Source organism: Aquarana catesbeiana, linkage group LG06 (assembly GCF_042186555.1).
Source record: "Aquarana catesbeiana isolate 2022-GZ linkage group LG06, ASM4218655v1, whole genome shotgun sequence".
Taxonomy (NCBI): domain Eukaryota; kingdom Metazoa; phylum Chordata; class Amphibia; order Anura; family Ranidae; genus Aquarana; species Aquarana catesbeiana.
Window position 1 is genome coordinate 96270539 of NC_133329.1, and position 12462 is coordinate 96283000.

Consider the following 12462-nt stretch of genomic DNA (forward strand, 5'->3'; position numbering starts at 1 on the left):
ATAAAGGGGCAGTGCTGTGTATTGTGCACCACACTGCCCCCTATCCAGCTGGCAATGCAGAGCAGCCAGAGCATTGATTCGCTTTGGCTGCTCTGCAGTACATGTGCGATTCACCCTGAGGGCTCATTCACATGGGGATGCTTCCCATGACTAAGCTACGTGGGCGGAGTGACACGTGTTGGCTGCGTGGCCTAATTGGAGCCCGGGCTAAAGCGGTCATACACAGCCTTACAGGCTTTTGCAGAGATGTGACTTCCAGGGCTTTTCCACTTGAGCCGCCAGGTGCTGTGTGCTGGTAGCCCATATAAATGTATGGGAACTCAATGGTTGCTCGCATACAGCTGCTCATCCCAATTTAACAGTGGTGTGGGGGAGCAGCCTCTAAACGCAGACAGTCGGCATTCGGGAAAGCTTGCCCACACCCACATGCCTGTCAAATTGGGACATGCAGGCCATTTAATGGGTTGCCTGCTAGCACCGCCTGGCGGCTCAACCCGCACAGCCCATTTGACTACGGGCCTTAGTGCCACTGTGAATGAGGTCTAAGAAACTTGCACTTATTTTTATGCTTGCTGTTCTGTACTTTTAATATGGAGACTTGTAGCCCTTAACTTTTTTTGCTTTCATTACACCAGGCAGTGTAGTGTAGAACCCATAAAAGTAAACTTAAAACTGTCTGGTCAATTTTTTATTTTTTATCTAGGACAAAACAAAAAAAGTAATTTATTGCAGCTTACCAGTCTAGATATGGTGGCTGCATTGGTTTTGGTTTTCTTTTTTCAGTACAATTATTGCCATTACATAATGGTTCCTGTTGACGCATCCATAAATATTGTATCCCTGTAACTTCTGTGCACTGAACTAAAATATTAAACAATGTTATCAGCTTTCCCAATTCTGATTAGTGAACTACGGAACACCTCCTCCTATGTAATGGAGAGGTGTTTGTAGTCTAAATCGGAAGAGCAGCCTAGGGTGACAATACTGCTTCTCCATACAGTACAGGGAGTTGGCATTATTGCCCTAGGACAGGAAGTGTTACTGGCAGGATCACCAGGTGAAAATAAAGGAAGAAAGCCTGGAAAAACAAATGTAGCCACTACAGCTAAGGGCTGGTATCCAGCAAAGTATTACATTTTTATTTTGGGTTTAGGTGCAATTAAAGTAGAATTCCTGGGCTAAACTTAAGTAGGGTTTGAGATCACACTGTACTGACTGTTGGTTGTAAGGCGCTGGTTAGGTAATGGTAGGATGGAAGAGTTCTCTTCCAATGTTTTCTGCCCCACTACACCTGAAAGGAGATGGTGAGCCCTTTTTTTATTTTATTTTTTTTTTTTTAGGGGCCTAGGCTGCTGCCTATGTGTACGGCCTTGAGGTTGTTTCCGAATGTACTAAAAAGGGGTAGCTGAGATGACTGTTGGCAGCAGTTCTGGTATTAGACTTATCCATGTGGGATTTTCCCTGTTCACCATCTACAAACAGTAGCAGCCCTGAGAAAGAGGGAGTCTTTTTTTCCCCCAAAACGCATTGGCTTGACCATCTTTTGCTACTTTCAATAATCTACAAACTTTTTATTCTTCTTTTTTTTTTTTTCATTGGATATTAGGTGCTCCCTCCTCTCCTCCTACCCCTTTTTAGTAGAGGAGTAATCTTAAAAATGCTCCCTCCTGTGCTGACTAACCTGTGCAAGAAAAATGGCTATCTCTATTCTCAGCCCCTCTGGTCCGGTCCCATGAGCTCCTCTTTCAGCTAATGGCCGCTGTATGGGAGAGAAGAATGCCTCCCATTGGCCCAGCCATTGACACAACACCCCCCCCCTGCAGCTGCCACTGGCTGACAGTGGGGAGCTGAATCGTGTGACTAGAACGGGCTGAAAATAGGTGATTATAGGACCCTCTCTTAGGTTGGTCAGCATAGGTGTTAGAAGGGAGGAAGGAGCATTGTTTAGCCTGGAATTCCACTTTTATATTTATATTAATATTCACCTATTAATGGAAACAACAAAAGCAATGATATATATATATATAGAGAGAGAGATATAGAGATTATATATATCTATCTCTAGAGAGAGAGAGAGAGATTGATTTAAGCCTGCCGATGAAAGCAATTCAAAGGTGCCATATCATTTGCTGCTGTTACAAATCTCCAAGAAATATAATATTTCAAATATGGAACAGTAACCAAGTAAAAAATGTGAAAGTGATCAAAAATGTGAATTGGGCTCAATGTTACAATGATCATTTAAAAAAGGAACAGTATGTACTGAAAAAGATACTATAGTTTTCCCTTTAAATTTTTGTTCATGTCCCTTATTTTCCTCCCACAGTGAGTTACACAAGAACCCATCATTTCCCTAATAGATATTTAAATGTCATTCTGTCAGTAAATTTGTTGCTGAGCTTACTGACATTTAAATGTCAACTACCTTTTTAGAACATTCTATAAAGTCAATTTTTTTCATTAGGAATTACTCATCCCCCCCCCCCTTTTTTTTTTTTTTTTTTTTTTTTTTTTTTTTCTTTGCATTAACCTTCAGTTCATTCTCCATGTGTTCCTTCTAAATGCTCTTCATTGTGATCATTTTCTGCTCAGTATGTTAACATGTGTTAGTTGTTGTAATTAAACCATACTGACATGCAGTGCCTGCTTTTAGGGAAGTCCTTTATGTAGTAAAAAGGTATGTTCCATCTTTGTCCCTTCACTCTAAGTGATATCATCCTGGTGCTATGTGACAAGTACTGTATGATTGGAATTCAGCCATGTGTCACTGGTCTTTATGGTGGAATCTTAAAGCGGACTTCCACTCAAAAGTGGAACTTCCACTTTAAGCACTCCTCGCCCCCTTACATGCCACATTTGGCATGTAATTTATTTTTATTTTTTTGGGGGGGGGGGGGGGAGTGGGTACCTGGTTTTGACAGGTACTTCCTGTCCCACTCCTCCACCGAGGTGCCCCTCCCTCTCTGCAATCTTCTGGGACACGTCACAGGTCCCAGAAGATTGCCTGGCCTCTAGGAGAGCGTAGCGCGACTGACACAGCCGGGCGCCCACAGTTGCAATGACTGCGGAGAGGAGGGGGAGAGGAGCAAGGCTCATTACCCCACATATCCACCTCTGACCTTGGCTAACCTTATAAAATACTTGGTCTTGTCCGGTAGAACCACGATGATGTCTCTGGTCTATTCACAGGTGGAGTTTCATTTTTTTTTTTTTTTTTTTTTTTTAATTTTGCCACATTTCACATGTCTATTGCTGGGATGGGAATAATAATTAGCCCAGCACAATGTTGGTTCCAATTATTTTATTGTCTGCCTTTCCTCTTAAATACCTCCGAAGGGGGGGGTGTGTATCCTCATTGGGACATTTTTCCATCATCCTTATAGTAGTACTCAGATGGCTGGACCACGAGTCCCAATCTGACATGTTAGTGGAGCTTTACCAGCTGAGGAACGTAATTAAAGCATTTTGAAGCAGACTCAGATTTGGCCCATGGTGAGGTATATAGCATCTGCCGTCTTGATTGACCCAGGGCAGATGTACTCAGCTGATCAATGGAGCCAAATGTATGACATGGATGTCTAAGAGTAGCCAACTTTACCTGACTACTACTAGGTGGTTGATGGGGTAGACTTCCCAAATGTGGGAACATCCTGGGAATTTTTCCTGACTTAAGAAACATTTGTGTTCTGGGGTATACTAGAAACCTGGCCCAACCTGTGTCACATGAAATGCAAATTGCCCTTAATTGAGCTTGTTTTTGTTTTTAAGCTAGCCACATACTGGTTGATTCATACAGCAATGTTTGAGCATATTGGTCAGGCTTGATTTAAAGCTGAACTCTAGGCACAAAAAGTACCGTATATTCCTCCAATAACCTGAAAGGATCTAAAACTGCTTTACCTTGTAAAAGTATCGGTGACATCACGGTGCTGTACATAGCTTGAGCAGAAGGAGGGACCCAGCAGACTCCACCCACTACAAACTGCTAGCAGACAACTACAGGAGGGGGTGGAGACTAGTGTGAGTGGTCTTTATTAGAGGAAACTGCTGCACAGAGGTAAAGTTTCACACAGGATTGCTGCACAGATTTGGAAGAAATACGCACCGCGCACCAAGATTCAAGTTTGCACACGAGTCTTGTGTTTCAACAATATTTGCTTATCTCAAAGTTCAGTTAAGCTGAACTCCAAACAGATGTAATAAAAAAAAAAAAAATAAAAATACAGTGCCTTGAAAAAGTATTCACACCCCTTGAAATTTTCCACATTTTATCATGTTACATCCAAAAACGTAAATGTATTGGGATTTTATGTAATAGACCAATACAAAGTGGCACATAATTGTGAAGTGGAAGGAAAATGATAAATGGTTCAAATTTTTTTACAAATATGAAAAGTGTGGCGTGCATTTGTATTTAGCCCCCCTGAGTCTATACTTTGTAGAACCACCTTTCACTGCAATTACAGCTGCAAGTCTTTTTGGGGATGTCTCTACTAGTTTTGCACATCTAGAGTGACATTTTTGCCCATTCTTCTTTGCCAAATAGCTCAAGTTCTGTCAGATTGGATGGAGAGCGTCTGAGAACAGCAATTTTCAATTGGATTTAGGTCTGGACTTTGGACCATTCTAACACATATATATGCTTTGATCTAAACCATTCCATTGTAGCTCTGGCTGTATGTTTAGGGTCGTTGTCCTGCTGGAAGGTGAACCGCCACCCCAGTCAAGTCTTTTGCAGACTCAAACAGGTTTTCTTCTAAGATTGCCCTGTATTTGGCTCCATCCATCTTCCCATCAACTCTGACCAGCTTCCCTGTCCTTGGTGAAGAAAAGCATCCCCGTGTTTCACAGTGAGGATGGTGTGTTCAGGGTAATGTGCAGTGATAGTTTTCTGCCACACATAGCGTTTTGCTTTTAGGCCAAAAAGTTTAATTTTGGTCTCATTTGATCAGAGCACCTTCTTCCACATGTTTGCTGTGTCCCCCACAATCCCACATGGCTTCTCAAACTGCAAACAGGACTTCTTATGGCTTTCTTTCAACAATGTCTTTCTTCTTGCCACTCTTCCATAATAGCTATATTTGTGGAGAACACGATTAATAGTTGTCCTGTGGACAGATTCTCCCACCTGAGCTGTGGATCTCTGCAGCTCCTCCAGAGTTACCATGGGCCTCTTGGTTGCTTCTCTGATTAATACCCTCCTTGCCCGGCCTGTCAGTTTAGGTGGACGGCCATGTCTTGGTAGGTTTGCAGTTCCATTTTCGGATGATGGATTGAACAGTGCTCCGTGAGATGTTCAAAGCTTGGGATATTTTTTTATTACCTAACCCTGCTTTAAACTTCTCCAACTTTATCCCTGACCTGTCTGGTGTGTTCCTTGGCCTTCATGATGTTTGTTCACGAAGCTTCTCTAACAAACCTGAGGGCTTCACAGAGCAGCTTTATTTATACTGAGATTAAATTACAAATAGGTGGGCTCTATTTACTAATTAATAGACTCCTGAAGGCAATTGGTTCCAATAGATTTTAGTTGGCGGTATCAGAGTAAAGGGGGCTGAATACAAATGCACGCCACATATTTGTAAAAAAAAAAAAAAAAAAATTGAAAACCATTTATCATTTTCCTTCCACTTCCCATTTATGTGCCACTTTGTGTTGGTCTATCACATAAAATCCCAATAAAATACATTTACATTTTTGTTTGTAACATGACAAAATGTGGAACATGTCAAGGGGTACGAATACTTTTTCAAGGCACTTTAAGGGCCAGTTCACACACCGTAGAAACGCAGTCCGGATGCGTTCCAGGTCCTTTTCTGCATGCACGTTTTTGATGCAGTCCAGTGCTTTTTTTTTTTTTTTTTTTTTTTTTTTTCCCCCCCCCCCCCTCTTTTTTCTTAACCTTAAATAAGGACAAGTGTGTTGCAGTGCGTTTTTGGTGCATTTAGGTGCAATTTTGATGCATTTTGCAGCGTTCCAGTACAGTCCGGTACAGAAAAAAATGCAGCATGTTCTACTTTTTTTTTCTGGAACTGGAACACACTGGAACTGACTGCACTGGTGTGAACTATGCCATTGAAAACCATATAACCTACTTTCCATGCGTTTTCGATGCAGAAAAAAATGCACTGGATTGCATGTGGTGTGAACTGGCCCTAAGTGTATTTTAAAAACAATTAGTGTAAGTACCTTATCAGCCTGTAATACCTTGTACAGTAAAATGTTGACTGGCAGAGGAAGTGGCAGTTCTTGGAGCCAATCAGGTTTACAGCAGTGCACATTTGCTGATAAGTAACACGCCGACGGGAGAAGTCTGCCGCGAGATGACTTCATCAGTCTACTGATGCACCTTCATTGTCCAGATGTAAAAAGATGCACCTTCATTGTCCAATCACAAGCTGGGGGATGTGTAGATAACTTCGCTGTATTACTAACCGCTGTGCTGTCTGGCAGGGATGAATAAATCTCAGCAGTGTATTGACAGAATTAGAAGGGCCTTGAGCAGCTCCCATTTATGTGTAAAAAAAAATGTATATTTGGCTGTTTATCTTAAGTTCAGCTTTAATCTCCCAATGCCAATATCTGTTGACTAAGATGGAACACTATTGGTCAATTTTTTGTACCGTGTAAAAAGTGCCAATCCAAGCATCGGTCACTGCAGATTGTGTTTGTTGCAAGGTCTACAATTGTAGCCAATTTACATCAATGGATTGACGGAGTGCGCAAAATGCATGTATGTGGCTACCTTAAAACAGTTTCTTTGATCTCCCCACAATGCAACTGGTTCTTTTTACAATGCTGCTATTTGCTTTTTTTTTTTTTTTTGCTCAGTTTTTGTTGCCTTTTTTGCTTTCTCATGTGTAGCATTTATTTTTGTTTTCTGTTTCTCCTTTTCTATGGTGTATCCCCAATACTGATCTTCGCGGGCCTTCTGCTGTACCCACTCTACACGTCCCTTCACTGGTTTCCACTGTGGCATCCTGTGTGTGGGTGGGGTGACTTTTTTTTTTGTTACCACTTGTGTGGAATATGGGTTGGGTGGTGGGCACCTTTACCCTCTATGCCAATGGGGCACTCTTTATTGGGGTAGCTTGAAGCTATCCAAACCCTCCAAGCCTGGCTTGAGTGACTCGTCCCCCGTGAAGGAGATGAGAGACCTCTCGAATGCCTTTCGCTCTCGCAGCATCAGTGTGTCGGAGCGTGCTGCGTACAGGTAGTGGCCGGGCATGGTTACCTGGGCCCGTTGCACCCAGTGGGGAAGGTTGCATGCCAGGGAAAGACTTGCATGGCCAGCCGTAGACACTAGTGCCCATTCCATAACCCTTCTAGTTCTCCCTGATCTGTTCCAGGCCCCTAACTCACAAAGTGCACGTGTTGGACTGAAATACTTAAACCTCTGCAGCAAGTTTAATCCCTAGGTGATCTTAACACTGTTTATTTTTTTTAAAAAGAAAAGATTGCAGTCCAGTCGTCCTAATTGCGAATCTAAAACCGTAGTTCTGGTCGGAGCTCTGCTCATCTTGCCTAAATTTCACATGACTGTGGTCATTTGTTGTCCTTCAATTAAAGATGTTGGGCTTGCACTGCACTCTTTTCTAATGGGAAATTACTGTACACTTAAGTCATTTTATGGTTTGTGCATGACAGAGCCACCTTCAGATTGTTACAGGTCTGCGGATCATGACTTTTATCCCCACGTTATGCTAGGAGTTTCAGGAGGACCAGATTTAACAAGTTCAGGGCTGTGTAAGCAGAGGGATTACTAGTAGAGAGAAGGGAGATTTCCGCTAGTCCTTAGAGAGATGCCTAATCTTGAAGCTTTGTTCATACCATTTATTAGGAGTATTGGAGAAAACAAAATCCAAAGGAGCAATAATGAAAGTGGTGCTGGGTCTTAAAGTAATAGTAAACTTGGGCATGTTTAAAAAAAAAAAGGTAAGGACATCATGTGCTAGTATGCAGAGCATGCTAGCACATTATGAAATACTTACCTTAGAGCGAAGCCCTCCAGTGGTGCGCTGTCACCGCTGACAGGGCATTCATTTTCACCCAGTCTTCTTTCTGGATTTGTGTGCTGCCTTAATGGCCGAGCCACAACGACGTCACTATCGCACATGTGCTTGGGAGTTATGAGCACGGCACAACTCTGGAGGAACAGCACGGGTATGCCGTACCTTCAGAGCGCATGCACCAATGATGTCAGCTGCTGTGTGAATATCTTCTAAACACCACAAGTTTAGAAGATATTCACTGTACCTACAGGTAAGACTTTTTTATAGGCTTACCTGTAGGTACAAGTCCAAAAAAGTAGCTTGCTACCAATTTAAAAGCGCACCGCTTTTTCTTTTGAAATAATCAAATCGACAGTCAATTTGTCTTGGATTAGTGTAAGGTAAGCCATTGATGATGCGATTTTACTTTCCTGTAGCGATGGGTTGCAGGAAAGAAAATCTCTTGATTTCCCCCTTCAGCACAGTCATTATTGACTGGGGAATCCCTCTTGTGCAGCTATTGCGTCCCTTGGGCCGGAGGCATCATACTTGACTAGGTGGATGCAGCATCAGTCCGATGCTTCATCTTTTCCGCACCGGCCCTAAGGCTGAGAACCGAGCAACCAATCACCGCTCGCTGAAGTTGTGGAGGGGTGGGAGCGGCCGGTTCAGGCTCTCCGCTGCTTGCTGAGTCTGGTGTTGGATTGTCGGTCCAGGCATGTGGGCGGATCCCAACTATATGGTTGCAATCTTTCCCAAGCCTGGACCAGCTCTGTGACATCAGCTGATAGTGGGCTTCAGTCTGCTGAAAACTGCTCACGGGAGTGTAAAACGAACTGCACTCCTGTGATCCACAGGAGTACAACCAAACAAGCTTAACCCAAAATTCACACTTGTGCAACTTGTCATGCGACTTTAGACATCAAGTTGCAGCCCATTGTTTGCAATGGGACCCGTTCAAATTGGTGCGACTTGAAAAAAGGTGCCTGCACTACTTTAGTGTGACTTTTGGTCCAGAGAATGTAAACTGGGGTCCGTTGCCTCTGAAATCGCGTGGCTTTGGAGACGCGCTAGTGTGAATGGAGCAATCTATTTTTAAGTATGTTTGGCATGCTGTCGCACTGTAGGCAACCCAAAAGCCAACTGAAGGAACTTGCATGGCTGGCTGACAAAGCTGCTGCTAATTGTGACAGTAGGCTTAAACGAGGTTAGCCTGTTAACCATAGGTCTGTCATCTCCATCCTTTCTATACGACTTAGTAAGTCACTGACCTGATTTGCCATGTAACCATTATAATATCCTGATCTACATTTGCTTGTTCTGGTTCAGTGACTCGCCAACCTGTGAAGATAGGATAAGAGTTGGCTCTTGCACCAATGTTTGCTCCCATGTTCCTTTCCAAACTAGAAAACAAAAATATTACATTTCTTTAGATCTGGCTAGTTAAAGGCCTTGGGGTAGATACAGCCACCTCCTGCTTTGCCATGGATAAGTCATGATCCATCAGACCACCTCTGCAGTTTGTCACTCATCTTACAGTCATTGCTGTTTTGTGTAGTCGAATGCAGCCCTCGGTGACCAGCTCAAGTCTCAGCTCTGCTGATGAAAGCTCTGTGGCCCAGGCTGACGACAGCCTGAAAAACCTTCATCTGGAACTAACGGAGATCTGTCTAGACATGATGGCCAGATATGTGTTTTCCAACTTCACAGCAGTCCCTAAGAGGTGAGTGTCTATGGCTGCAACCAGACTTGGAGCTTATATCAATGTGCTTTGGGCTTCTGTCAATGTCATCAGTTTGAGTTATGAGTTAATTCCTAGTTTATGGACAAGTTTGTTTGACATTCAGTTGACCTTCTGACCTGCTTTTATGCAGGTTTTGCATTCCCATAGACTTGTATTTGTATGCAAAATCCATTTTATACGAGCAAAACCCACTGACACGGGCCCTAAGCTACACATTCATTGTGTTTTTTTAATATACCTGTGGAAATCCAATGCTCCATTGATAAATGGAATTGCCTCATAACGAAGTGCAGTCGTCTACTTCCTCAAAATTCTAACAGTGGTCAGCATGGGACCATTTGCAAGAGTTAGCTGTGCTCTGGTCTACGGCTACCTAAAATTTGCAAGTAAAGGAAAATGGTCACAAATGTTCAGGAGATTTGTTAGGCCTGTTTCACGTAAGCATGAGCTTGTGTAAGAGGTGTGAACAGCAAGCTTTAAAAAAGCATTTACTGAGCTTTCAGCAAGCTTTGTTGAAGCTTTTAACCACTTGCCGCCCGCTGTATAGTAAAATGACAGCGGCGGGGTGACACACACCTCCTGGGACGATGTCATATGACGGCGCCCCAGTACTACCGCTCTCGTGCGCCTGTGGGGGGCACGGCGGTCGCACCGTGTTCCTAGGACACGGCACGACCCTAGGAAGTGCCATTTCTTAGCTCTCCTCGGCTCACGCTGACAGTGTGTGGCGAGGAGAGCCGATCAGCTGCATCTCCTTGCAGGGGAGTCGAGTACAGGTAATCAGGGCACTGATAATTAGTGCCCCGATTACAGTACAGCCCCAGCAGTGCATCAGTGCCTATTAGTAGTTCCCATAAGTGCCGCCTCATCGGTGCTCATAAGTGCCGCCTCATTGGCGCACATTCGTGAAGGAGAAAAATTACTTATTTACAAAGTTTACTGACAAATTAAGAACTTTTTGCTAAAAAAAAAAAACGGCAGTAATTAAATTCCAAAAGAAAGCTCTACTTGTGTGAAAAAAAGATAAACATTTAATTTGGGTACGGTGCTGCGTGACCGTGCCATTGTCATTCAAAGTGTGACAGTGCTGAAAGTTGAAAATTGGGCTATGCAGGAAGGTGGTTAAAGTACCATTTTTTTAAGCTCCAGTTTGTAAATGTTGAACACAGATCCTAATGGGCGTGTTGATTGCCACTTTAAGTAGGCTTTTAGCAGGCTTTCAACAAGCTTTAAGAAGTGCTGAAGCCTGCTAGCAGCCTGTTTAAAGTGGCAATCCACACTCATTAGGATCTGCGTTCAACATTTACAAACTGGAGTTGAATGGTCCTTTAAAAACTTCAACAAAGCTTGCTGAAAGCTCTGCAAATGCTTTGTCATAGCTTGCTGTTCAACCTGCTTTTACAAGCTCAATCCTGGGTGAAACAGGCATTGGATCTCATTTCTAAAAGCTAAAAAGGTCACAAATAGATTTGTTTTTAATTTACCCTGACACATGTTTATACTACTCTAAAAACTTTATGGGAGGATGTCTGGTCTTTACTCTATGGAGACCAAAAGTGAGGGGGAATAGTTTTGAATAGGAAGTTTAACTGACTCTAAAAGAAAATTGCAGCTGGGTGGTGCAACCCTTAAAGGCTAAAATAATACGTTTTTTTTTTTTGTTTGTTTTTTCTAAATTCTAGCTCCTCTATATATACAATATAGCATTATTGTACTACTTTTGCAAAAATAAAAAAGCTTTCCATTTATTACACACATGCTTGCCTCACTGTCCTCATGGCTGTTTGAAAACACTGCTCCATTACTTCTGCCTTACTTCCTGGACAGACTTTAGACTTTAGACTTTGTGTCACATGAAGGAGTTGGCCAGCTGATCTAATTGGCACACACCCTGCATCTACCCTCAGCTGGTAAACTCCTTCCTGTTTCGTGACCTAAAGTCTGTCCAGGAAGTAAGGCAGAAGTAATGGAGCAGTGTTTTCAAACAGCCATGAGGACAGTGAGGTAAGTGTGCGCAGAATAAATGGAATGCTGTTTTGTTTTTTGCAAAAGTAGTACATTAATGCTATATTGTTACATAGGGGAGCTGGAATTTAGAAAGTGAACAAAGGTGAACGTAGCCTTTAAATATATTGATGTAATGAAGACTGGCAATCTACTTTGTCACCAAAAAGAGACATGGTTTTAAATTTTTTAAATTTTTTTTTTTTTTTTTTTTTTTTTTTTTTATAGGTCACCAGTTGGAGAGTTCCTGCTGGATGGTGGAAGAACGAAGACCTGGCTTGTCGGGAACAAGCTGATAACTGTGACAACTAGTGTAGGGAGGGGAACACGTTCACTTCTAGGGTTAGATCCTGGGGAGGCCCCGAAGCCGTCAGACACTGATTACTTTTTTAAGAGGTATATAGCGCCGTCAATTTTCACAGCGCATAACATATATATTGTACATTCACATGAATTCCTGCATGTCTTTGGATTGTGGGAGGAGTACCCGAAGGAAACCCATGCAGACAGAGAACATGCAAACCTCAGGCAGGTTGTGGCATGGTTGGAATTCAAACCAATGACACTAGTACTGCCAGGTGGAAATGCTAACCACTTAGCCACTGTGCTGCCCATTACATGATAGGGTTTTTGAAGTAGTCAGAGTGGGAAAACAAGTCCTTGCTGGTTAATACCCTCAACTTAGTTGAGGATCTGCTTAGTTTTTTTTAATCCTTGGGTGCA

The 12462-nt window shown here is 42.8% G+C and overlaps 1 protein-coding gene across 5 annotated transcripts in view; it reads left to right on the forward strand.

The window, feature by feature from the left end:
- The window catches only part of TSC2 (TSC complex subunit 2), an 80033-nt gene that overhangs the window by 34391 nt on the left and 33180 nt on the right, over nt 1-12462 (forward strand). For 3 of the 5 annotated variants that reach the window (XM_073636473.1, XM_073636469.1, XM_073636468.1), the window contains 3 exons: nt 7091-7213; nt 9550-9714; nt 11968-12135. In XM_073636473.1, coding sequence (XP_073492574.1) covers nt 7091-7213; nt 9550-9714; nt 11968-12135 — 456 coding nt within the window. The remainder of the gene's footprint in view (nt 1-7090; nt 7214-9549; nt 9715-11967; nt 12136-12462) is intronic. The other 2 variants (XM_073636470.1, XM_073636471.1) reach the window with 1 other exon arrangement.